General features: G+C 35.5%; 1 protein-coding gene across 12 annotated transcripts in view; it reads left to right on the top strand.

Annotated features, from left to right (window-relative positions):
- LOC136876182 (coiled-coil domain-containing protein AGAP005037) overlaps positions 1-27,361 on the top strand; it is a 1,087,707-nt gene that overhangs the window by 955,106 nt on the left and 105,240 nt on the right. For all 12 annotated transcript variants that reach the window (XM_067149908.2, XM_067149917.2, XM_067149915.2 and 9 more), the window contains 4 exons: positions 577-696; positions 9,622-9,729; positions 13,267-13,365; positions 23,141-23,224. In XM_067149908.2, coding sequence (XP_067006009.2) covers positions 577-696; positions 9,622-9,729; positions 13,267-13,365; positions 23,141-23,224 — 411 coding nt within the window. The remainder of the gene's footprint in view (positions 1-576; positions 697-9,621; positions 9,730-13,266; positions 13,366-23,140; positions 23,225-27,361) is intronic.

Here is a 27,361-nt window from a genome sequence, read left to right as displayed (position 1 = left end):
AAATCTATTCAGAACTTCAGAAGTAATGGCATTTTAATCAACACATAAGTATTGTACAAAATTAGTTACTCCCTAGTGCTAGAAAGGAAGGTAATAAAAGTTGGGCTATTAAACAAGACTATATGATTGATAAGAGAGGCATAAGGGAGTTTTAAAAAAATAATTATGATTGGTGAAAAATCGTAAACTGAAATATAATTGGTCTATGGAATGGATTTAAAGCAATAGTTGAAGAGTGTGAAAAATGATGCACCTGTAACAGAGAAATAAAAAAATTAAGATGGACGTGTAGGTTAGAAAGAAACAGAGAAAAGACTGGTTGTGGTAGCAAGGAGAGATTAAAGGAACTTGATAGAAAAAAGAATTAAGTAAAGAGGTCAACTATCATCACTATTTTAATTAATTTAAATTTAATTATTACATTTAAATTGTTTTTATATTACTTAAATTAAATTATTAAATTCAATTAAATGTAATTTTAATTTAAATTTAAACCACTTTAATGTAAATGTAAGGCATATATTAGACATGAAAGTAATGAACAACACGGTATAGTAGAATGAAACTTTGTTGTAGGACAATGCTGTTGATGGGCGGAGATGATGCATGGATGTCAGGTGATGCGGAGAAAGTGCGGCTCAATCGTGAAGAGGACGCATATAAACAAGAAATGCTAAGACTAGAGAAGGACCTCACGTAAGTCTAATTAGTTTTTGTTTGTGTACACATTCTAAATATTTACAATATTATTGTAAGTTTATAAAGAAATATTTTGAGAGATACTGTTCAATTCATAAGTTCAAAACACACAGGATTGGGGGAGAAATATTAAAGAAGGATATTTTTTCTTAGATAAGGAATTGTAGAAACTTTATTTGAAAAGGAACAATATGGTTTTAGGCCCAGAAGAACAACTACAGACCTTATATTTGCTGTCAGGATATTAACAGAAAAGCACTGGGAAAAAGGGAAACCAGTTTTTCTACTATTCCTAGACATCTAAAAGGCTTATGATAGTATGCAAAGGGAGTGTATCCGGAAATGCCTAAAGGAGATGGGGGCTCATGACAGTCTTACTGTAAAAGTGAAGAAGCTGTATGATAAAACCAAAAGTTGTGTGCAAGTGGGTTGTGGGCTATCCAAATGGTTTGAAACGAAGACAGAAATACAGCAAGGCAGCACTTTGTCATTCCTCCTCTTTTTCACCATGTTAGATGCTATAATAAAGGCACTAAAAAGGAAGGAGCAGCAGGACTTACAAGCTTTAATCTTCGCAGACAATGTGGCGATCTGGGGTGAAACTGGAAATGATGTGGAAGAAAGGCTGCAGAAATGGAGACAGGAGTTTAAGAAACATGATTTTAATATCAGGAAAGCTAAAACGGTGGTAATGAAGATACAGAGGGGAGATGAAGAACCACAAATCAGACTAAATGACACCAAAATTGACAGTGTTCCAGAGTTTAAGTACTTGGGTAGAATAGTATCAGAAGACAACCTTGCAAAATATGAGGTGGGCAATCAAGTTAGCAAAGCAACCCAATTTTACGACCAAGTAAGATAACTGCTGTGGGATAAACAAGTACCATTGAAAGCTAAGATGACATTATATAAATCCTATTATACACACATCCTCATGAATAGCCTGAAAACTACCATGTTAATGAGACAAGACAAGTCAAAACTCCAAGCTGCAGAAATGAAGTTCCTATGCACCATGATACAGGAAACCAGGATGGACAAGATCAGGAACAAAAAAATCCAAAAGGAGGAATAAGAGACTCCCTACTACAAAGGATCCTGAAGGCAAGACTGAAGTGGTTTGGCCATATAAAAAGGATGAGCACAAGCAGGACCACAAGAAGGAAATATGAAAGAGAAGTAAAAGGAGAAAGACCAATGGGCAGACCGAGAGGAAAATAGACCGATCTAGAAAAGAAAGATGTCAAGGAGAGAGGACAAGGCTGGGAGAAGATTTTTTTTTTTTTTGCTATTTGTTTTACGTCACGCCGACACAGATAGGTCTTATGGCGACAATGGGACAGGAAAGGGCTAGGAATGGGAAAGAACCGGTCGTGGCCTTAATTAAGGTACAGCCCCAGCATTTTCCTGGTGTGAAAATGGGAAACCATGGAAAACCCTTTTCAGGGCTGCCGACAGTGGAGTTCGAATACACTATTTCCTGGATGCGAGCTCACAGCTGCGCGCTCCTAACCGCATGGCCAACTTGCCCGGTGGGGAAGATTATGAGAGAACAGCAGTTCATGAACAGACAAAGATGGAGGGAGGGTCGTACACTACACCTGACCAACTGAAGATGGGCGATGACGACGACGACGACGACTACGACTACGACTACGACGACTATGACGACTATGACGACTATGACGACGATGATGATGATGATGGATTACTGTTTGAATACAACCTGCTGATCAGTTCAAGAGAATAATCAAGAAAAAAAGAATAGGTCAAATACAACAGACGTATCCTGTTTTATTTGACCCATTATTTTCTTCTTGATTATTCTCTTGACTAAAATGAATACTAAAATACTATCAGTCAAGAACAGGTCTTTTTAACAAATTTAATTCAGAAAGATCATGTGAGTGATAATGTGCATCTGTTAGTAAATCATTGAAAACGTAATTTTGAAGAGATGCCAAATTTTCTGAAAATGTGCAATGTGAATTTTTAGATTGCCCCTCTATCTCCAAAAAATAATCTAATGACTACAGCCCAGAAGTAAGGCAAAATGCCCTTTTCTGTCTGGGTGGATATATCGAAGTGTCACATAGAGACAAACATGTTTCTGTACATTTGGGAACGGTAGGGCAAGTTACTATTTTAGTTTCCGTAGCCTATTTGATAGTTCAATGCCTTGTTATTGGTTTTTTTTTTTTTTTTTTTTTGCCTTTTTAAGTTGTTGTGGATATTTTCTGCTGTTATTTATGCATTAAAATTAATCAGTGGAAAGGAAAAATATATAATTTCAATGTACTGAATTATTAATAATAAAGAAAAACTTCATTTTAAGTTAATAGATAAAAAAATAACACATAAACAATGTTTGCATATTACACAAATCTCTACAGGAAACTCCACAAGTCAAATGGTTGAGAGAGTTGCCAGGTCCCATCCTTGATACGTAAAATTAACTGCTGGTGATGATTATAGTTTTAAGAGGAAGAACAACTTGGTAACCATCCTTTGATAACACTAATCAGAAGGAAAATGGAAGAAGTCCGATACATTGACAAATGAATGTATCGGCAAAAGAAAAGGAAGACAACAAAGAGCGTGAAAATTAAAGACTCCCCAGGCCTCGCAAATCCAATGCCGTTAGGGACGGAAAAGAACAAGAGTTGACCAAGAGAGGTTAGACAGAAAAGGTAAGAGCAAGGAACCTGGCACAAGTAAGTGGAAGCACCACCAGACTCAGCTATACGAACCATGGTCGCCAACCCACATTCCCAAGTTGAGAGGCCCTGGTCCCCTTTTTAGTCGCCTCCTCTTATGACAGACAAGGGATACTGCTGACGCTATTCTATTATCCCTACCCACAGGGGGATGTAAGATTAAGTACTAAAATGTGATGCAGATGTGTGTTACGTAGCTTACATTAAAGCATTTTTATTATTTTAAGTGCCCATTTTTGTCATTATAAATGCCTATTTTAATTATTCTACTGCCTATTTCCTGAATGTTAAGTGCTTATTTGCCTGCCTATTTCAGCAAAAATAAATGCCTGAAATTCTGGGTTTCTTTATTTTCTTTACTTTTATAGGAGATACCAAATACCAATTTTCATGTCTGTAACATCTTCAGTTTTTGAGATATATCCTCATAGAAAGAATTTAACACCTTTTCTGGGCTCTACCAATACACAGCTCATAATGGGATTTTGTTTTCTGGATCAGTGACATTGTCTTTGTTTGTATTCAACCCAAATCTTTATTAATTATGTAACTGCTGTTATTCATTAGGTTAAAAATCACATCAGCAAATTAATGTGAATCAGTGTTTGATAAACAAACTATTTCTTTGAAGATTTCATACTGTTTGAGCAAATTTGATGGTGTGTCTCAATCCATCATATCTGTTGTTGCAAATGTGTTTTCTAAAGCACAGAAGCCAAGCACATGAGAGAGGGTTTCAAACTTGATGCACTCATAGCAGTAGATTATTTTTCTCAGTCACCAATGAGCTTGTTTCTACTTCCCAAATTCATGAGAGGAGTAGATTTTTAACACTTGCTGAAGGGCAATCTTGACAGATCTTCAGTCTTGATGTGGGATTTATAGCATGAAGAGAAAGTCAAACAAACTCAGGAAAGGGGAAGAGACAAAAGGATAAAGATGAATACAGGCCATATAAGACTGCGAACACAGGACAAGCATAAAAGGACAAGAGATAATCATTTTGGTACAGTTGCAGCAGTATGGACAGGGTCAGCAGCAAGCAGAACAATAGTGCTGGCGAACTGTTGAGGCAGGCGATAAGAGGAGTACCTAGAAGAAGCTGGAAACTGATTAACAATAGACCAGAATGATCTGGAAGTGAGAATTATTACAGTCTTCTATGGATCTTTATGAAGAGAACACTGGCACACAAGAGCGAGTCTTTCTTGAGTGCATCAATCACAAGTGGAAGAAAGCAGTTACAGACGGTCGCGAGTCCATGACGAGTCATTCATTGATATTGAGTCGGCCCCCAGGCTCTGCAGAGATAGACAAGCTTGCTAGCTGTGAACTGTTCTGAAACTGAAGCCATGTGGATGAAAGAAGTCTGACGCGCTGGTGTGCAGTGTGATCACTGGAGCGTGCATTAGTGGGTGTTATGATAGTGAATACAAACCGTATCGAGTGGAAAATCAAACATGAGTGAACTGTAAATAGTAGTTCAGTACATTTAGTGGACAGTAAAACACACTACCTTTTTGTGTATTAATTTTTCTCTTAAATATCCCAGTAACTTGCCATAAGTAACTAGCTGTTACCCGCGGTTTCGCTCGCATGGATTTCATGATTTGATCAAAGTAATCGTTCCTCGGTACTGCACTAAGACATTATCTGAAAATCATAGGATATATCTTCATGATTTTGATCTGTATTGAATTGTGATCACAATAATAATTATTAAATTAATGTTGTAATGGTCCACCTTTTTCATTACTATAATATGCAATATTATTGAATTACATTACTAAACTAGCGACTAGTTTTGATCTTGGCTGGCTGTTTTCAGCCTTAATGTAATACATCTAATAACTAAACAAATGTACAAACACACCAGCTGACTCAGAACTGCTAGATGGTGTTTCCACTATCAACCAATCTAAATAACTTGAAATGTTCCCATAGTGCTTGTTAAAATCATGCTGAAATGCTGTTGGATATTGTCTGGACAGCACATGAAGATATGGTTAAAACTGACACATTCTTAATTTGTGCCTGGTATAAATTTGCAATTCATTGCGGTGTCCATAAAGTTAAGCTGAATAAATGATAGATAAAATTGGATAAAATTAATGAATAGAAGGAGGGAGAGAGAGCGTGTTAGTCAAATGGCATAGGTTATATGAGACTTACCTCTCATTGCAGCATGTGGTGCATGGCGTATTGTTGTGTGCCTCATACCAACGGTTGTGAGATTCAAAGGAAAAGGAAAAATTCTTGAAATCATCAACAAATGACCCCTCCTTAACATTAAAGCTGCTTCATACATATAGATCAATATTTTAACCTGAATCATAATCTTAATAACATTTCAGAAAAGCTAAATATCCTATTTGACCTTCTAATTCCCATTTTTAGAAACATCAAACCAAAAAGTCATAATTCAGTTTTTCATAATATTCGTAGCACCTTTCCTCCCACGTTCTTCAGCCCCGCCTTAATTCCCCTCTTCCCCTCTGCCCCCCTCTCCCTTTGCCCCACCTCCTCACCCCTTGCCACGCCTCTCTCTCCTTGCCCCGCCCCTTCGTTTTCCTTTGAATCTCACAATGGTTAGTATGAGGCGCACAACAATACACAACAATACACCACGCACCGCATGCTGCAAGAAGAAGTAAGTCTCATATAACCTATGCCATTTGACTAACACGCTCTCTCTCCCTCCTTCTATTCATTAATTTTATCCAATTCTGTCTATCATTTATTCAGGTTAACTTCATGGACACCGCAATGAATTGTGAATTTATACCAGCCACAAATTAAGAATGTGTCAGTTTTAACCATATCTTCATGCGCCGTCTTGACAATGTCCAACAGCATTTCAGCATGATTTTAACAAGCACTACGGGAACATTTCATTTTATTTACGTTGGTTGATGTGGAAACACCATCTAGCAGTTCTGCGTCAGCTGGTGGTTATTTACAGTGGCGTCTAGTGTCTTGCATACTGCTAACACCACTCAAGTAGATTTGATGATTGATTATTTGACTACAGAATCAACATTTACCAGTTCCCGTTTTGCATTTGAAATAGTAATGATTAGCAGCAATAGAACTAACAGTTCTATTAATATTAATACAAGAAATAGTCTGGATGATAATCATATTCCAGATGCTAAGAATTTAGAGCCCAATTTATTTTTCAGATTTTACACATAGTTCATCCCAGATTTTAATGTTAATTGTGTGTTTGTACATTAGTTTTTATGTCAATTGTGTGTTTGTACATTTGTTTAGTTATTAGATGTATTACATTAAGGCTGAAGATGGCCAGCCAAGGCCGAAACTAGTCCCTAGTTTAGTAATGTAATTCAATAATATTGCATATTATAGTATCGAAAAAGGTGGACCATTATGACATTAATTTAATAATTATTATTTGAAAATCCCTAAAGTATAAAAACTCAATGTAAAAGTGAGTTTGAATTACCCCAGAACCTCTTAGTACATTTGTGGTATTGCCTTTTGGGGTTAAAATGACCAGGCTACTGGTAGAGCAAACTCTGGAACATGCAACATAAAACTGTAGGCTGTATGGGAGAAACAGTTCTCTCCCAAGTTGAAAATTTTAAAAAAGCCATTTCTTTATTTTTAAAGGAGATTTCAAGTACCAGTGTTCACTTCTGGTACATGTTACATTTTTTAGATATATTGTAGACATACTCATTTTTAAAAATACCCAATTTTACAATTGTTTCAACCCCCGTAAGTGGATTTTCCAAAAACAAAAAAATTTGTGTCTCTTTATTTTCATAGGGGATTCCAAATACCAATTTTCATGTCTGTAACATCTTCAATTTTTGAGATATAAGTATCCTCAAAGAAAGAATTCAACACCTTTATTATCAGTCCTTTTCACCCCCTTTAAATGGATTTTCTGAAAAGAAAAAAAAAATTCCTTATTTTTAAAGGAGATTCCATATACAGATGTTCATGTCTGTAACATATTCAGTTCTTGAGATATAGTATCCCCATTGAGGGATTAAGCCCCTTTTTTCAGTCCTTTTCACCATGCCCCTTAAGTGCATTTCCCATAAACAAAAAATATGTGTTTCCTTATTTTTAAAATTGATTTCAAATACCCATTTTTACATCCATAACATGTTAAGATTTTGAAATATACTTATTTTAAAAATTCACCTGATTTTCACTAAACATCCCCTTATGTGGATTTTCCTAAAACAAAAACATGCATGTTTTTCTATTTTCAAAGGAGATTCCAATTGCCAATTTTTATGTCTATAACATGGTATGTTTTTTAGACATATTCATTTTTCACTTCTTTTCAACCCTCTACCCCTCCTATGTGTATTTTCTGAAAACAAAAAAATATGATTTCTTTTTTTTTTTTTTTTTTTTTAGAGGAGATTCCATGTACTAATTTTCACATCTGTAACATCTTCAGTTTTTGAGAAATAAACATTCACCCCCTTTTTCACTTATTTTTACCACCCTTAAGTGTCTGGCTCCATGGCTAAATGGTTAGCATGCTGGCCTTTGGTTACAGGGGTCCCAGGTTTGATTCCCTGCAGGGTTGGGAATTTTAACCATAATTGGTTGATTCCCCTGGCATGGGGACTGGATGTATCATCATCATCATCATCATCATCATCATCATCATCATCATCATCATCATCATCATCATCATCATCATCATCATCATTTCCTCCTCAACATTATGCGCAGGTCGCCGACGGGCGTCAAATCAAAAGACCTACATCAGGCCTCTCCGGGGGCCACATACCATTATATTAACCCCCCTTAAATGGATTTTCTGAAAACAAAAAATATGCATTTCTTCATTTTTAAAGGGAATTCCAAATACCAATGTTCATGTCTTTAAACTGTTAAGTTTTTGAAATACAGGCATAGGCCTACTAATTTTAAAAATTTACCCCCTCTCCCTTTTCAATCCCTTAATGATGGAATATACAAAAATCCTCCCTTAATACAGTAATATAAATGTATGCCCAAAATTTATTTCTTTATGTCCAGTAGTTTTGGCTCAGCAATGATGAGTCAGTCGGTCGGTTGGTCCATGTTATTTTATATATATATAGATGGCAAATAATAAATAGGTGCGAAGTGAGTCATATAAGAAGTATAGGAATATTAAAGGAGCATGTAATAGGATAAACACAATGACAGGTCAGTGTATAAAGAGGGATAAATAAATAATCACACAGTGCTGTCTTCAGTTATCATTGATTTACTCTCTCCTCATCATATATCACATGAATATATCCAACTAAATGTCCACTTAGTCAATACCGGTACTAAATATGAAATTTATTACAAACCGTACATGTTTTGGGAAACAGAGTTCTCTTCCTCACAGGCTCAAATTATTATTACAATCTCAGAACTTGATAATAAACATTAATTATAACATTTGGCAGACCATGTTTCAATTATTTCAAGGAAATACAAATGAGCTATGAAATTAAGTTAAATAAATTCTATGCATTTCTATCTTTGGAAGATAATCATACAATAAAATAAATCATGAAAAGAAGATGCCAAAAACAGACATATAAAATTGAAATGAGCTACTCATAAAAGAATTTAAATGTATAAAATTTCTGTTTGCATATTAATATGAATAAAATGTGATCCCTGTTATATTACAGTATATTAATTATAATATAAAGAAAAGATAAAAGGATGTGTAGCTTAAGACTGGAGGGAAGCGTTGACTATGTTACTCTCATTCTTTCTCTAACTTTTCTTCTTCAAGCATCTTCTTGCTACTTTTTTTATGTTCTTGGAATGGAAACAACAAGAAAACTACTATTTCCATTTCCATCTTTGAGAAAATCGAGGAAGCAGGCTCACGTGGGTCTCACAGATCCCTGTTGAGTTATTTAAGTATTCTAGTTATTATTGTTACTTCTAAATTGATTTTCCATTAATCTTCTTGCATCTTTCTAGAAAGTGGACTGCTCTTTGACTTTTGGTAGTGGATTTATTGAATTTTAGAATTATTATTATTATTATTATTATTATTATTATTATTATTATTATTATTATTATTATTATTATTATTATTATTATTATTATTATTATTATTATTATTATTATTATTATTATTATTATTATTATCAATGTTCAAGAATGTATGTTTCACATGTTATACATTGTTTTAAGTCTGTGAAATATGTTGCAGTGAGCTTGAAAGTACAGTGGAGGAACTGCGAGGGAATGTGATCAATAGAAAAACTCGAGTTAACATGTCGGATGTGGAGAATATGGCTCTTATTCTCAGCAAATCCAGGTAAAATTATATACTGTAATAGAAAATCTTTATCTTTGATATATCAGTTTGTCTCTGAAAACAATTAGAGTAGCCTACTAAAAGTCGTATTTGTATTGTTAAAATTATTTTGATTAAGGTATGCAGAGATTTTCTGCATTTTGTTGTGGCTGAAATTATGACATTTCATTCTACAAGTATTTACAACTCCTGAAATTCTGCAATAAGTTCTAGTTGTTATTGTTACATCTAAATTGATTTTCCATTAATCTTCTTGCATCTTACTAGAAAGTGGACTGCTCTTTGACTTTTGATAGTGGATTTATTGCATTTTAGAATTATTATTATTATTATTATTATTATTATTATTATTATTATTATTATTATTATTATTATTATTATTATTATTATTATTATTATTATTATTATTATTATTATTATTATTATTATTATTATTATTATTATTATTATTTCAAATGTAATTAGAAAATTAAAATGAACATATTAATGTATCTTCTGAATAAAAGTTACACTTCTCTTGTTACATGCATGTCATTTCATAGAATCATAACAAATATGAAATTTTCTTATGAACCATATTCTTAATAAATTACCTCACCTTGACAAAATTATATTTATAGGAGACTTCAGTGTCCAGGTTGGAAGAGAATCTGCATCCTGGTTGCTTTCTTTCCAATCCTATCCTATCGCATAATCGTTGTAAGACGCATTGTAAATTGATTTTCCATTAATCTTCTTGCATCTAACTAGAAAGTGGACTGCTCTTTGACTTTTGGTAGTGGATTTATTGAATTTATTGGGGGAGGGAATGTAGTGCTGCTGGAAGAATGATTTGCAAATCCCCCAGAGACATTTCAACTTCTGGTAGACAGTATCTCCCATAGAGTTTGTACTGTAATTGAGGACAAAGAGGGCATGACTTTAATTGGAGAAGTCGGAAGATGCAGAGTGGGTCCCGGCCTATAAGTGGCCTCAGCTGATCCGTGGTCCAACAGCTCTGCACTCTGATCAGCCAACCAAGCAGAGGAGGGGCGGCCATGGCTCTACTGTGGCTCTAAGCCTCTGCATTTGGGAGACGAGAAAGGGCTGGACCTCACGGCTGGCCCCAACCGTCGGCTGTCCTGAGAATGGTTTTCTGTGGTTCCTAGTATAGGCCTTACCCACCAACCCCCTCACCTTCTCCATGCATCTCCTTCACCGTAACAAATCTCCCGACCTGTGAGATGGCGTCACCATCTAAGAGGCCCGCCTTCCCCCTCAGGGGAGGAATAAAAACAGTTTAGTAGTAGTGGTAATTGGAAAACAAAACTTGTATAATGGGAACAGCATTGGGTTTCATGCCTTAATGAACAAGAGGAGTACTTTGAAGAAAACAAAGCTAGCTAGTTTGAAAATTAGCCCAAAACAATTTTTTAAAAATAGGTTTAGTAAATTTTTGAATAGCATATTTTTATAATGCAGCATTCTTGAAATTACTGTACATTTGATTCCATTTGCCTTTCTAAATGAAACTGTTGAATAGAAATATCAATCAATCAATCAATCAATCAATCAATCAATCAATCAATCAATCAATCAATCAATCAATCAATCAATCAATCAATCAATCAACCAATCAATCAATCAATCAATCACTCAATCAAATACCACTAATCTATATTTAGGGCAGTAGCCCAGGTGGCAGATTTCCTATCAGTAGTTTACCTAGTCTTTTATCAAATAATTTCAAACTCCACTTCCTATAAACAAATATTTGCCCAATTGTCCTCTTGAATTCCAAATTTCCCTGCATATTGTGATCTTTCAAACTTTTAAAAATACCATTCAAACTTATTTGTTTACTAATGTCATTCAAAGCCATTTGTCCACTGACAGCCCGGAACATTCTGCTTATATTGTTTGAAGTCACTCACATTCTACTTAGTTGAGCAGCTCATCACCTTCCTCCCAAGTTTTTCCAGCCCAAACTTGACAATTTATTTTTTAATTTACTTTTGTTATAAATCACCCAGAACAAATTGAGCTGCTTTTCTTTGGATTTTTTCCAGTTCTCGAATTGAGTATTTCTGGTGAGGGTCCGATACACTGGAACCATACTCTAATTGTAGTACTGAAGTATATGCCCTCTCCTTTACATCTTTACTACAACCTTTAAATATCCTCATAACCATGGGAAGAGATCTTAACTTTCATTTATTTACAATCCTGTTTATGTAATTACCCCGACAAAAAGTTTTCCATATATTAACACCTAGGTACTTACAGTGATGCCCATGAGAAACTTTCGCCCCATCAATGTAGGAATTAAAACTGAGAGGACTTTTCCTCTTTGTGAAACTCACAACCTGACTTTTCATCTCGTTTACCATCATACCATTGGTTGCTGTCCATATCACAACATTGTCGAGGTCTTTTTGCAGTCACTCACAATCTTGTATTCTATACAGTATAACATCATCTGCAAAATGCCTTATCTCTGATTTGAGTTCTTTATGCATATCATTTATATAAATATATATAAGAAAATGTAAAGGTCCAATAATATTGCCCTGAGGAATTCCCCTCTCAATGATTACAGGATCAGATAATGCTTCACCAACTCTAATCCTCTGAGTCCAATTGCACTCATTTTTGTCAGTAGTCTCCCAGGATTTACCCTACGAAAAGCCCCAGATAGGCCAGTAGTGATACGTCCATTTCACCTCTTGAATTTAAAATATTTGGTAAATGAATCCTAGAAGTTGAGCTTCAGTGGAATAACTTTTCCTAAACCCAAACTGCCTTCTTGGGCAAGTTTTAGCGGATTACCATATTTCCTTGTTTATATCTTACCATATACATTATCATGCACCCCAATTTTTTTATGGAATTGAGAGAGAATCCCTGTATGTATCTTTCATAGATTGGTCTTCAGGACTCAGTATATGTGCACCAAGAATACATCCCATGGCATGCTTTCTCATGCACAGTTTAAAATCTAGCACTTCCCTCTTGTCTGGACGAAGGTCCAGTAGATAAAAATGGAACAATGATTACAAGTAGCAGGCCTAATTAATATTTTTCTTCTTCTTCTGTGTAGTGAAATATATGTAGGGCAGTATTAATATTAAATTACATGTTATGGAATGTAATAAAATATATCATACAAAAGTGTGAAGATTTATATATTTTAGAAAGTTTTTTTATTTGATTTCCTATTTTCCTATGTATATCTCGCACCCTGTTTTTTAAACTTGACATATTGCAAAACAAAATATGAAATATACATTCAAGTCACCAGAGATTTTGACTAATGTTCATATTTCTAAAACAGCCCATTACAACCATATCTGACCTTGAATTAAATTTCAGTACCTGTGAATTATTCTAAGTTGTTGTATTTTCATGAAGAAAACTTTTCTAAGTGTCATCATTTTGACCTAAATATGACTTAGCCTACATTTTGTATATCTCAATGATTCATAGCTATATACACAGTAACTTACATATTTCCAGTGTGTAAACTGAACTTATGGTTGAACTGTGTTTGTGTTACAGCAAAACTGTAGCTGACTTGAAAGTTCGTTTCCCAAGCTTGCAGGAAGGTATGAAGAGTCTACTGTCATCAGAAATGGAGAAGGTGGTTCGTGAGGAGAAGTAAGTAACCACAAATTGTTGTTATCATCATCATCATCCTATTCCTATCATGATAATCAATGTGACGGATAACTTCCTTGTAACATTATTGAGTCTGTTTTGTAAGAAGTTAACTGCTCTAAATTTTTAAATGCTTTAAATGATTCTTTTACCAAGAAAGTTGGCTGTGCAGTTAGTGTCGTGTAGCTGAGAGCTTGCCTTTTGGAGATGGTGAGTTAAAATCCCACTGGCAGTCCTGAAGACGGTTTTCCATAGTTTCCCATTTCCACACAAGGCAAATGCTGGGGCTGTACCTTAATTAAGACCATAGCTGCTTTCTTCCTAATCCTAGCCCTTTCCCATCCTTTCATTGCTGAAAACCTTCACTGTGTTAGTGTTGATTTTAAACAACTAGCAAAAAAAAAAAAAAAGAGACAAAGAAAGAAAAAGTGCAGGGTATTTTATATGTATAATATTGTATATGAGAATGGTAACGTCAGTGATCAGTCATTAAAACAACAAAAATAATAATAATAATAATAATAATAATAATAATAATAATAATAATAATAATAATAATAATATATATATATATATATATTCGTTTACGGCCATTAGAGACCACGTTAGATAACAATTACATGTTTCTGGAAGCCTTCCTCACAGCCCAGAACTTCAGCATCCTCTCTCTGGCAGCCTGTCTTCTTTCGTCCGTCCACCCACGGTTAAGTTTTGGTTCGTCATGGAATCCCTGAAATCTGTCGATCACTGACCTAAACTTTGTTCGGTTTGAGATGTCTTCCGAATTTAGTCCTACCTGTCTGAGATCCTTTCTCACCTCCCTGAACCATTTGTCCGACACTTTAGGTCTGCTGTCTAGTATTGTGAAAATCCTTTTCGTTAGTCTCTTCTCATCCATTCTAAATAAATGCCCATAGAATTTAAGTCTCCGTTTTCTCATGCACTCAGTTAGCCTTTCATTGTCTCGGTAAAGTTCTTCCCTTCCTCGCAGCCTATACTGTCCATCCACAATCTTTGGACCCATTATTTTGCGAAGGATCTTTCTTTCAAATTTCTCAGCTTCTCTCAGTCCCGCTTTTCCTGTCATTTGGAGGCACTCACTAGCATACAGACATTCCGTTTTAATCACTGTATTGTAGTGCCTTAGTTTAGCTCGTCTGGAGCTGGTTTTCTTCTTGTATATAGGATATGTCCTACGAAAAGCCGCAGCCATTTTCTCCCGTCTGGTGTTGTTTGCTTCTCTTTCATTTGTTTTCAATTGCACTATTTCACCCAAATACTTAAAGCTATCAACTCTTTCTATTTTACCGTGTTCTGTCTTCAGGTACCGAGGGGCTGTTTTGATGTTTGTTATATATTTAGTTTTTTCGAAAGAAATCTGTAGTCCTGCTTTTTCTGCTTGTAGTTTTAGTACATTCAGCTGTTCTATTGCTGTGTCAGTATTCCTAGATAGCAGCGCAACGTCATCAGCAAAGGCAAGGCAATTAATCATGACACCACTTTTTGACCCTCCAATGTATACTTGGTTAAGTAATCCTTTTCTGTCCAGTTCTTTTTCCCACTCCCGGATAATCTTCTCCAACACACAGTTGAAAAGAATTGGTGACAATCCATCACCCTGCCTGACTCCTGTTTTAATTTCGAACTGTTTGGAGTTCTCTCCCATGAACTTAACTTTCGAATGTGTCCCAGTTAAAGTCTGCTTAATAATTGCTGTTGTTTTGGCGTCAATTCCAAATTCCACTAATATATTGAATAGCACTTCCCTGTCGACTGAATCATACGCCTTTTTAAAGTCTACAAAAACGACTACCAGATCCTTTGAGAGATGATTCTCTAGTACACGTTTCAGACTCCAGATTTGATCAACGCACGATCTTCCCTTCCTAAATCCCGCTTGATACTCGCCTAGTTGATGATCCACTTGTTCCACAAGTCTCCTCTGAAGTGCTTTAGAGAGTGTCTTATAAGTTACAGATGTGATGGAAATGCCGCGGTAGTTGTTAGGATCTGCTCTATCACCTTTTTTGTGTAGAGGATGAATGATAGCATTTTTCCAATCTTCAGGGATTACCTCCATTTCCCATATTTTTTCCATTTCTCGCCTTAAAATTGTTATTGCGATTTCTCCACCACTTTTCAGCATCTCTGCTGTGACAGAGTCTTCCCCTGCAGCTTTGTTGTTCTTTAAGTCTGTAATTATTTCACGGAGTTCTTTTTCGTCAGGGGGTATTGAGTTTTCATTCCGTTGCTTTGGATCCTCTTTTGGCCATTTATTTTTAGGTTTTTCACAGTTCAACAATTTCTCAAAATATGTAGCTAATATCTCACAATTTTCATTCTTATTCACTGCCAATTTTCCATCTTCCCTTCGAAATCCCATGGTAGATGGTTGATATCCATGTATGTGCTCTTTAAAGGTCCTATAAAAGATTCTAGTATTGTTCTTCTTAAATTCTGTGTCAATACTTCGAATTTCTTCAGATATTTGATTCCTTTTGGCTTGCCGGAGGAATAAATAATGAAGACATTTGAGGTATGTAGTTTCAAAGGCGGCCAAGTCCATTTTCTTAATTGAATTTCACATTCTACCACTATGGAATCTCTTATGAACATGTAACAGTTTGGCGGTGAAACTGAGTTTCAAAAGCGGCTATAAAATGTTTCAAACTACTGGTTAAAATGGCCGTTAGTTTCATAAACGGCCAAGTCCAAAACCTACATTGTGTGCTTCAAAACCGGCCAAAGTTGTTTTCATCCAATGACGAAGTGGACACCAATCACGTGACCAGTTGTAAGCATGTAAATGAATATGGCCATCAGGTTGTTGTTGCATATATTGTGTTTTCTTGCAGAAGAAGTTAATTTTTAGTTTAATTAATTATCTTCCTGTGTTAAGTGTTCCTAAGGCTCCTTATACTCTTCTATTATGGAAGAAACAGAAAAGCGTCGTTCCAGAAGACGTCAGCAAGACCCGTCTTCTTGGAAATGGTCGCGAGGAAAAGAGATGAGGTTATTACTTCAAACCATTGTCCTGATAGCCTTTATTTAAGTCACGGTAAGATATTTTGAAGGCACAGTAGTTGCTGATGGGTAGGTTTTAAGCATTTTAAAATAAAGTTTTTAATGTAATAAAAAGGTATGCCGTGCACACACTCACTTTCATCTTAAAATTAGACACACAATGTAGGTTATATATCCGTGGCTTTTGTGTTATGCTTAAATCGTGTTTGTTATAAAGGTTTTTTTATTTGCACAGCTTATCATTGTCGCATAACCTTCCTCGAAATAGGATACTCCTTCCTCCTTTCAGGTATTCAGCAAAGTGTTTACCTGATTATCCCGCCTGCAATCATAGAGGGAAGAAAAGGTGCAAATTACTGAAATTGAATGACATTAAAAAATTTCACCATGCATTTTATGCATGCCAAATTAAATCAACCCAGAATGCTTTTATTTTAAGGTACTGTTCAAGTTTCCTACTTACACGACGGCGGAGCAGAAGTAATGTTCTTTCAGAAAAAGTAATAACTATCGAGTACAATGTTGTGAATCAAGTTCGGATTTGACTTCCAGTGTGTCAACAGACTTTCCTCTCAGCATTAGGAAAAACAAAGCACAGGGTACTGGGAGTCTTCCAAAGGCTTAAAAGGGATGGATTTATGTATTTATGTATTTATGTATTCCTTAATATTCCTTAATACCTTAAGAGGTATTCCTTAATACCTATTTTATATTCTTGTCGAGCTGAATACCGGACCTGTGAAGATTACAAGATTTTTTTGTGCATCTACAGAATGGTGTGTTAATGAAGCTATGTAATATAGAGAGAGACTTTCAAAGGTGGTTAAATGAAGAAGTTATATCATGTCAAGATCATGCTTCCACATCTCTGCACAGTATTTAAAATACAATTTACCGTTGGTCTTTTATAGCTATTGTTGAGAGTTAAGGAGAATTTCCTGTTGTGTATGTTTATCAGGAACTGAAGGGAGACTTCATTAGTTAGTCGGAATATAGAAAGAATGATGAACTCTTCTCAGAAGAACTCTTAAGGTTTCACCTTACTTTTCCCTGCCTGCTGGCTCTTTAGAAATGTGTGCGCGTGCGTTTTGTATTCAGGAATCATTCAAGGTAAATATTTTCGCACTGCAAGTTGTGTGGTTAAGCTTATTTTTAATATGTATAACTTTTGCTTTCTCAACGTTGCATTTGTTTCTACATTCGTCCCTGTTTTTATCTCCTCGTAAGATGTGTATTGTTTAATGTAACACCTTGTGTAAAAAATGGGGTTAAATGAAGGAGTTATATCATGTTCAAGATCATGCTTTCACGTCTCTGCACAATATTTAAAATGAAATTTACCGTTGGTCTTTATAGCTATTGTTGAGAGTGAAGGAGAATTTCCTGCTGTGTATGTTTATCAGGAACTCAAGGGAGACTTCATTAGTTAGTCGGAACATAGAAAAAATGATGAACTCTTCTCAGAAGAACTCTTAAGGTTTCACTTTACTTTTTCCTGCCTGCTGGCTCTTCAGAAATGTGTGCGTGTGTGTTTTGTATTCAGGAATCATTCAAGACGAATATTTTCGCACTACAAGATGTGTGGTTAAGGTTATTTTTAATATGTATAACTTTCCCTGTTTTTATCTCCTTGTAAGATGTGTATTGTTTAATTTCCTGTTGTGTATGTTTATCAGGAACTGAAGGGAGACTTCATTAGTTATTCGGAACATAGAAAGAATGATGAACTCTTCTCAGAAGAACTCTTAAGGTTTCACCTTACTTTTTCCTGCCTGCTGGCTCTTTAGAAGGTGTGCGCGTGCGTTTTGTATTCAGGAATCATTCAAGGCAAATATTTTCGCACTGCAAGTTGTGTGGTTAAGCTTATTTTTAATATGAATAACTTTTGCTTTCTCAACAATGCATGTGTTTCTACATTCGTCCCTGTTTTTATCTCCTCGTAAGATGTGTATTATTTAATGTAACACCTTGTGTAAAAAATTGGGTTATATGAAGGAGTTATATCATGTTCAAGATCATGCTTTCACGTCTCTGCACAATATTTAAAATGAAATTTTACCGTTGGTCTTTATAGCTATTGTTGAGAGTGAAGGAGAATTTCCTGTTGTGTATGTTTATCAGGAACTCAAGGGAGACTTCATTAGTTAGTCGGAACATAGAAAAAATGATGAACTCTTCTCAGAAGAACTCTTAAGGTTTCACTTTACTTTGTCCTGCCTGCTGGCTCTTCAGAAATGTGTGCGCGTGTGTTTTATATTCAGGAATCATTCAAGAAGAACACTTTCGCACTGCAAGATGTGTGGTTAAGGTTATTTTTAATATGTATAACTTTTGCTTTCTCAACGATTCATTTGTTTCTATATTCGTCCCTGTTTTTATCTCCTTGTAAGATGTGTATTGTTTAATGTAACGCCTTGTGTAATATAAATGCCTACATGCTGGCCTATTTCCCACATTTTGGCTGATGATGACGCAAAACAGCGTTGAAACTAGTTCCAAGTGCAAATACATGTTATAAATAAACTATAACATTTTTGTATTGAAAAGGTGGACCGTTTTAAGTTTTCCTATCATCCATTCTCAGTTCAATACGGACAAAAATGAAATTCTTAGGTTTAAACGTAGATTTCAAGGTGTTGAATCCCATTATTGCTGAGCAAAATCAGAGCATGTGTACCTTGGTTGTAGTTTCAGTATTTAAAAAATGTGGAGGATGTACAATGAGGAGGTACCTGGAGATCTAAAGGTGAAAGATTCCTGTTTTTGTCATACATTCAACACACAGTTCAACATTAGTTTTAAAGCTCCATCAACTGATGTTTGTTCAGAATGTCTGCATTTGGCTGAAAATTTGAAACAAGAGACTGATAAAAATAAGAGAAGTGAGTTAATGATTGAGAAAAGAGTACATAAACTGAGATATAGAGAATTTTATAATATCTTAAGGGAGGAAAAGGAACGACTGTTGACAATTACATTTGACTGCCAGAAGAACCTGGTCCTGCCCAAGCTATGTGATCAAAGTGCCTATTATAGTAGGCAGTTCTACTGCTACTATTTTACTATAGTGAAAGGATCATCACATTCTAAAACTTCTAAAGAAACCGTGTCAATATACACCTGGTGTGAAAATGAGGGACCTAAGGCTCCCAATCAGATGTGTCCGCAGTTTACAATGAACCTCAAACTAGTGTTTTACTTGGCATAGACACTGTACGCCTTACAGCAAATGGATGTACAGGGCAAAATAAAAACATAGCAATGTTGACAATGTGCTGTAAATGGCTTTTTGATGCACCAGCTCACAGCAGGAATATTTATATCATTTTTCCAGTTGTAGGACACTCATATTTACCTCCCGACAGGGTATTTGGGTGTATTGAAAAGGAGGTAAGAAGAGCAGAATTATATTGGAGCCAAGAGATTATCACAATATCTTCCGAAGGCATGGATCAGAAGGTACTTGGAGAAAGTTGGAATGCTTACAACTGGAAAGGAGAAGCTCTCAGTGTCGTCAAGCCAACTTCTGCACTGCATTTCAAGTTGTCACAATGTAAGGGATTCCTTTTAAGATGAAGTGCTAAAACAGGCAATATTCTTGTAAGAGGGGAAGAACTCTACTGTGCCGACATTGGATTAGAAAAAAAGGCATCACTAAGAAGCATGCAAATTGTTGCCATTGATGCTTTCACTGCCCGTACTTATAGACACGATACAGGGTTTTGGGCTTATGCCATGTCAAGAAAATAAAGTGAAATTCTTTACGTTTCGCAGAGAACTATGCTTTGTGTCATCAGATGAAAATCTCGGCTGTCTATAAGAATAAAAATGTTCGTGATGTGAATTCCAAACAACTTCTAATTGGATTACCTATAAAACAAGAGAAAGTAAAAGATGTGAACAATCTCCTATTAAAACATTTCAGTTGTGAATGGAGGAAACTGGATAATTTATAGTGGTACAAAAAGGTTTTTGATAATGGCAACATTCAGGAAGAGGCAGACACCAGGATAACTTGTGAAAATGTACATCAAGACACTCCAGTTATTTAAAATCAGTGTTGTCAGTTTGTCGTACAATGATGAATGTGATGTGATGTATTCAAATGAATCAGTAACTTGAATTTAAAATTCTTTCTTAATAGCAGTGTCGATTTCTTTTGTAATATAACATTAAAGTTTTTAAGCTACCCTCTTAACTGAAGTTTTCGATCAAACCCGGCCAACTCCATATCGATGAGTTGCAAAAATGGCCTAGTCCTAAAGTGAGTTTCAAAACTGGACAAGTCCATTCTTTAATTTTATATATATATATATATATATCTTTAAAAGTAATACTGTATTTCTCTAAAAAAAATGTGTTAGAGATGGATAAAAATGCATCAACTAAAATACTGTGACACATTTGGTGTTGTAAATAAGCCCAAAATATATGCAGAAGTTTTTTGTCTCTCGTGAAAGAAAACAACAAGTTGATGGACTGAGCCATCTGTGAAACTAGACTTCTCATTTGTAAAATTGGCAATAATATTTGATAAATTTGACTGAATCAAAGAAATAGGTATGGTATATGTATAGTCTTCAGTGTGGAATATGTACCTAGTTTCGTTGTTGCTTACCTTTCAATATACGGTACAATGGAAAGCTACAATATAAAATCAAGTTAACCTAGTAAGCTTATTGGAATGCATGGAAAGTCTGTGGTCTTTTCTGTGTGGTCTTTGTAAAGTTAGTTTTTTAACAGCATTTAATAAAAATGAATAAAAATGAAATAAAATGAATAAAATGAATGAATAAAAAATAAAACAAATGTTGAAGATGAAACATAATTAGTTAATATATTAATAAATAATGGTTTGTGGCCTCCAGAGAGGCCTGGTGCAGATCTTTCAGGTAGATGTAGTTATTTTTGAACTAGATGTCGTATAGGCGACCTGCGTGTCTGAGATTAATTCTAATGCTGAAGATGGCACAAACACCCAGCCTCCAAGCCATAGGAATTAACTTATGAAAGTCAAAATCCCCGTTCCAGCCGGGAATCAAACCTGGGACCGCTAGGACCAAAGGCCAGCATGTTAACCGTTTAGCCATGGAGCCAGACAGTTAATATAATGAAAACATGACATGAAATTTAATTATATCTCTCAAGGGACTACATTAAATTATTCTCCTTCACATTAAATCCTCAATGAACAACCCACAATTAATTGAAGATGCTCAAAAGGGTAAGGAACAAAGTTAAGATAATAAACATTCAACTGTCACAATCCCTAAGCTGAAATAAGGTCAACCAAGACCTGCACAACAATGACACACATCTTATCACATCAAGGTCCAATATTAGAATCATGAAACAAGGGAAAACAAATTAAGACCAATAACATTCACTCCTAAACAAAGAGTAGCTAAAGAAACCAAACAAAGTCCAATCAGTTCGTATAGAGATGGGAACCTGAAAACAAACACAATGAGAGGTGAATGCGGGAAGAGGGAGCAATAGAAATAAGAGATAAGGATAAACATGAACACACAAAAGTGTAGGAGAAGAAGAAACTGCAATATGATGAACAGGTAAGAAGGTTCAGCGATCTAAGCTCCGCCTTTTAAGTAATGACCAGCAAGTAATGCCCACCTGTGGCAGCATTGCCCCATTAGCACGTGGCTAGTTTTGGCTTGAAATACTATACAACCAACAAGTCAAACACAAAAAAATAGTATAAAATACTAATATTGATCATACTTTCGTAAAATATAACCATAATTTTGTGATCACTAATTTAAACTAACCTTACCTCAGTTCTTTTGATGTCACAGAATAAGATGATAAAGGATGATAATAGATTTTTAATCCCCAAGTATAAACACATTTGCATCCAGGGAAGTGACCTACTTTGTAGTGTTACGGTAGTCATCTGCTGGAGATCATGCTTATTTATGCACATGTTTGATGCATGGTTATTGAAATTTAATTGGTAGTAGAATTGCCCATGGTGGCAGAATTCACCCTCTCTCTCCTACTTGAAGATCTCCACATTCCAATATACTGTATTTATCTCCAATTTTTATAGCTTATCTCTCTTCCCCCCCCCCCCTCATTTTGCTATCACATTTTTCTTACTTGCATAATCATCAGTCATCATCACTGCAGTAGGCAACGTGTGGAAATGGACAAGCTTCCTAGTGATGCTTCTTTTGTTTTATTGTTGGAAACATTCCCTCTTCTGCTGACTTGCTATGCCTGACATAATTTTTCTGTTAGGGTAAACTGCCTTAGCCTTTAGTACTCCCCTACTTCATCCACAAGGCAGCAGATTGGGTACTGGTATGCCTCATTTACCAACTTCTTCTTCACCATAACTCTGGCAAGGGGTCCTTACAAGATATTTCCAGCAAAGCCAGCTGAACCAAGGTTCCTCTACACTGTTTTTGATTCTCCATTCTTCCAACTTCTCATTTACTGCTTTGGGCTGTTCTTGGACTCCTTTCACATCCTTTCTTCGAACCACAATTTTATCACATTTGTACTTGTTCCTTATGCAGCCCTTCATCTGTCACAATGATATAATGGTGATCATACATTTCAATAATTTGAAGACCATAGCTTTCAGTATTGATATAGAAAAAGAAATGAATTTGTTCGCATATACTTGAGAGATACAAAACATTTACTATATAATGAACTTTGTCTTTTATTAACAACATTATCTGTACTCTTCTTTACCAAACTGTAAGTATCTGTATCTGTCTGATAGGTTCCTGAAAGAGGAGCCTGAGCGGTTGGAGAGTGCGCTGAGACGTTGCAAGAAGCTTACAGGCACGCTGGTCACACTCAAGAGGTATGTGAATTGCAGCATATAACTGGCATGTAATCCACTGTATAAAGTACAGGAATGGACAGACTTTGTGATACAGAAATCCATTGTCTAAGAATATTGTGTATTATCATGATAGTGATTTGATTGTGGCTATTTTTTGTGGGTACTGAGTGAGAATGCAACTCTAGAATTTACTTTTAAATGGATTCAGTAAGAAGATGATGATGATGATGATGTAGTTCATGTACATGACTCTCATAGTTTTGTTGAATAGTCAGAGTTTGCTGTTAATTCTTCTCTTTTTACCCATTTTACATGGAGCAGTCATTTCAGAAATAATGTTTAGAATTTTTATTACTAGTACCGTAATTGTTATAGTTGATCAGTGCCTCCTGATTTAGTCAGACCAGATTGCTAATAATATTCCTGTCAACATCATGACCTATTCTTTGAATTACATCCCACTTAACTGGGCTTGATGACCCAGATGTTAAGTTCCTTTAAACAATAAGCATCATCATCATCATCATCATCATCATCATCATCATCATCATCATCATCATCATCATCATCATCACCCACTTGACTGGTGACTAATAAATTGTAGAGCCAATGGAATTTTAAACCCATACACTTCAAAAGCCAAAACCATTATCTTTCATAATCACCATTGTTGTCTTCACAAGATCAGTAATGTTTTGAAGCAAAATGAACTGTAAATACAGTATTTTCTTATCCTCAACTTACACCTGAGATTTTTATCTTCCTAGTAACTCCCACTTTAATGTTTAGGTACCATCTGAACCTCAAAAACCTTCATACTTGCCATAAACCTTATCAGCCTCTACTTCTTCATCTGTATGTACCAACAGCACCACTTATATTTTGTATTCCATAAAAGGTTGACATGCCTTCAAACAAAACCAGCTTCATGTTGAGACACAATTGTATTTTGTTCATTAAGGCTTAAAGATCAAGGAAATTAATAAAGTCCTCAGAAACACGTTCCTGTAGTTGAAGAAAGTGAAAAGGTACACCCAGTATTTGTCGCAACAATCACTTTCGAATTAGAGTAAGCATGTAACTAGATGCAAGCAGTGGTTACTGTGTGATATCTCACAAAGACATTGATTGCAGTTCTACTGTATGTCAGTGTAATTTTCTCTGGAGTAAGTAGGCAGCATTATACTGAGTTCTTAATTATAGTGTTGTCATGTACAATACACAGAAAATTCTTTTCAAGGTCATAGTAATGTCACCTTGATTGTATCTGAAAGCAGATGCCATCCGAATAGCATGATAAATATACTGTATCAGAATTTTTTCTGTTGCACTGCAACATATCTGTAACAACAATCTTGACCCCATGTGACTGTGACATTAGTAGTTAGATGTGGTTGTTGTTACTACAATCAGTTAATGTCTGGTTTGGTATTCCAACCATTCTAAATAGTATAGTAAATTTTGCCATGTGTTTTAATCTGATTTTCTCAAAATGAAGTCTGTACCAAATTATTACATGATGTGGAGAACCCATACAAGGATGATTAGACTCATGATAATCTTGAGTATTTTTATATACCATACTCATTTGTCCCTAGAAATCTGGTAATGTTTGTTAATTTACATCCAGAATACCCTGTGTAAAGAAATCATGAATCAGATTCCAGTGAAATCCCAAAGAAATTTTCTCTAGGACCCAGTCATTTTATGCTTTAAATTACGAAGGTGATTGAAGGAGTTAAATTAAGCACACCTCTATTCCTTTACTTCAGAATATAATCATCATCATCATCATCATCATAACCATCATCATTTATGTGTGCCATCAAGCTGAGTATAATAATAAATTATTTTCTTTCAATTTATTATGTCCAACCATAATTGGTCCTCCAGATTTTGTTGCCATCCTGCATCTCTCTTTGCCAAGTCTCTCCATATTTGTTTTTCCTGGATGTGTAATAAGCCTTCCCATTGGTATTTTGCCTGGGACAGTCTAATCATAGTATATTGTTGGAATCCTGTCAGGAACCATTTCTTTCAAACAACCATGTCACTTTAGTCAATTTTGTTCTAATATTACTAGCAAAACCCTTTTCAACCGAATCTGTTGGCAAATTTAATTTTATATTTCTTGTCCTCTGGAGACAGGAGCAAAGGAACTTCATTTCTAAGGCTTGAAGTCTACTATTTTCTGGACCTGTCAAGGTAGCTGCTTAAAGTCCTCAGATTGGCTCCATATAAAAAGTCCATGCCTGATTTAATGACATAGAGAGCAGTAGAACTATAAAGTAGTTTGTATCTGATTCCCAATTTCTTTTTGATGATAATAATAATAATAATAATAATAATAATAATAATAATAATAATAATAATAATAATAATAATAATAATAATAATAATAATAATAATAATAATAATAATAATAATAATAATAATAATAATAATAATCTCAAAACCAAAAACGACAATTCCCTGGTATGCAAACTTCAAGAAAGACGTAGAAGAAATGGGCCTATAACCAGATGACACGCACAAATGAGACCATTTTCAGAACAAGCATCGTGGCTTTTGGGACTTTCCGGGATGAGAAGTGGACAACTGGTGCAAAGTGGATGAACACCGTGCTCGACACAGCGTGCTTATGAAAACCTACTGGGTCAATCGAAAATGTAATAAACACCAGAATGTATAATAAAACTTACTGTGGTCCCTAGTTGGGCCGATTAGCATTTAATAAATACATAATAGATAATAATTATAATTTCCTTGCACAGTTATGAAGAATAAAGAAAGTTGTCTCTATATGACTTTCTGAAATACACGCCACATGAACCTATGAAAAATATAATGCATTTTTTGATAAAGTGCATCCATCAATCAAACCTGGAAATCACAACATAAATCTTTGTATGGTGTTACTCCACCCCGAGCATTGAGGCTTGCTTCAGCCTTTTGTGGCATTGGCATTCTGCCTACCTGGTGATTGAGCCTGTCCTGCTGAACTCTGTTTCACTCTTTGACAGCAGCCCTCTGGGGTTCATCCATGGTAGGAGGTGTGTTCCTACATCTTCACACCACCTGCATTAGCTGATCCCAACATATACTGTCAGATTCGTACCAGCAGACACCACAGACTATTCTGTCTGATTTATTTGAGTTTCCCAGAAGAGGATATTAACATGGTGGGAGCTGTGCGTACACAATGCTGTCTTGCAGAACAAACCTGTCTCCGATATGTTGTCGGTATGGCCAAACAATGGGCTGTAGGATTCAGTCCCATTATCGTACATTTGTTGTAGTACCCTCAACGGAAGATGAGTGGCATCCGACATCCATATATAATATCATCCCAAAACAAGACAGATCCATCACCCTGATGGACCTGTGGTATGATGTATATGACTCATCTGATGTTACTTCTCTGTCTCTACACTCTCTTCTGATGATTATCAAATGTCAGACAAATTCTGCTCTCATCAATGAAGAAAACCTGATGCGATGTTTCAGTCCAGTTGTTCCTATACCCATCTGCACATGTCACCATTGTGTTCCTCTTCAAGGAAATCTGAAATACAGGTCAGCCTTGTGGAGAAGATTTCGGATTGTCCGAGTAGATACAGCCCTCCCGGTTACTGTCAGGAAGGTATTATGCAGCCCCTGTTGCAGAGTCTTCTCGGTTCCTGCGAGCCAAAATTCACAAGAAGTGCTCATCAGTTTTTGTTGTTGACCATGAGCGACCACTACATGAATGATCTTGAGTATTTTATGTCACACAAGAGCGGTTTTATGTTCTAACATTGTCCCTATGGTGTACACGAATAAATTTTCTTCACAGGGAGGCCTTGCTGTTGCCATATAAAAATGTGCATACAATAAATGCTGTAACAGCTCGTCAAGGCATTTTTACACTCTGAACAGGCAACAAACTGCATTCTATGTACAATGTACTCCTGATAATTTGAGGTATTTAATGCACAAAGTTACATGAATTATTAGAAACTCAAATTATCTACAGTTTTACCATTGTGCTTAGTAAAAACAAAACCCATGGTTAATATAATGAAATCTCTTATGTAAACAAAGTGAAAAGTAATTTTAACATTTTATATTATACTGTAGGACACAGCAGAGGAAAATTATTTTATAAAATGCAGT

Source organism: Anabrus simplex, chromosome 6 (assembly GCF_040414725.1).
Source record: "Anabrus simplex isolate iqAnaSimp1 chromosome 6, ASM4041472v1, whole genome shotgun sequence".
NCBI lineage: Eukaryota > Metazoa > Arthropoda > Insecta > Orthoptera > Tettigoniidae > Anabrus > Anabrus simplex.
This window is presented reverse-complemented; position numbering and strand designations above follow the sequence as displayed.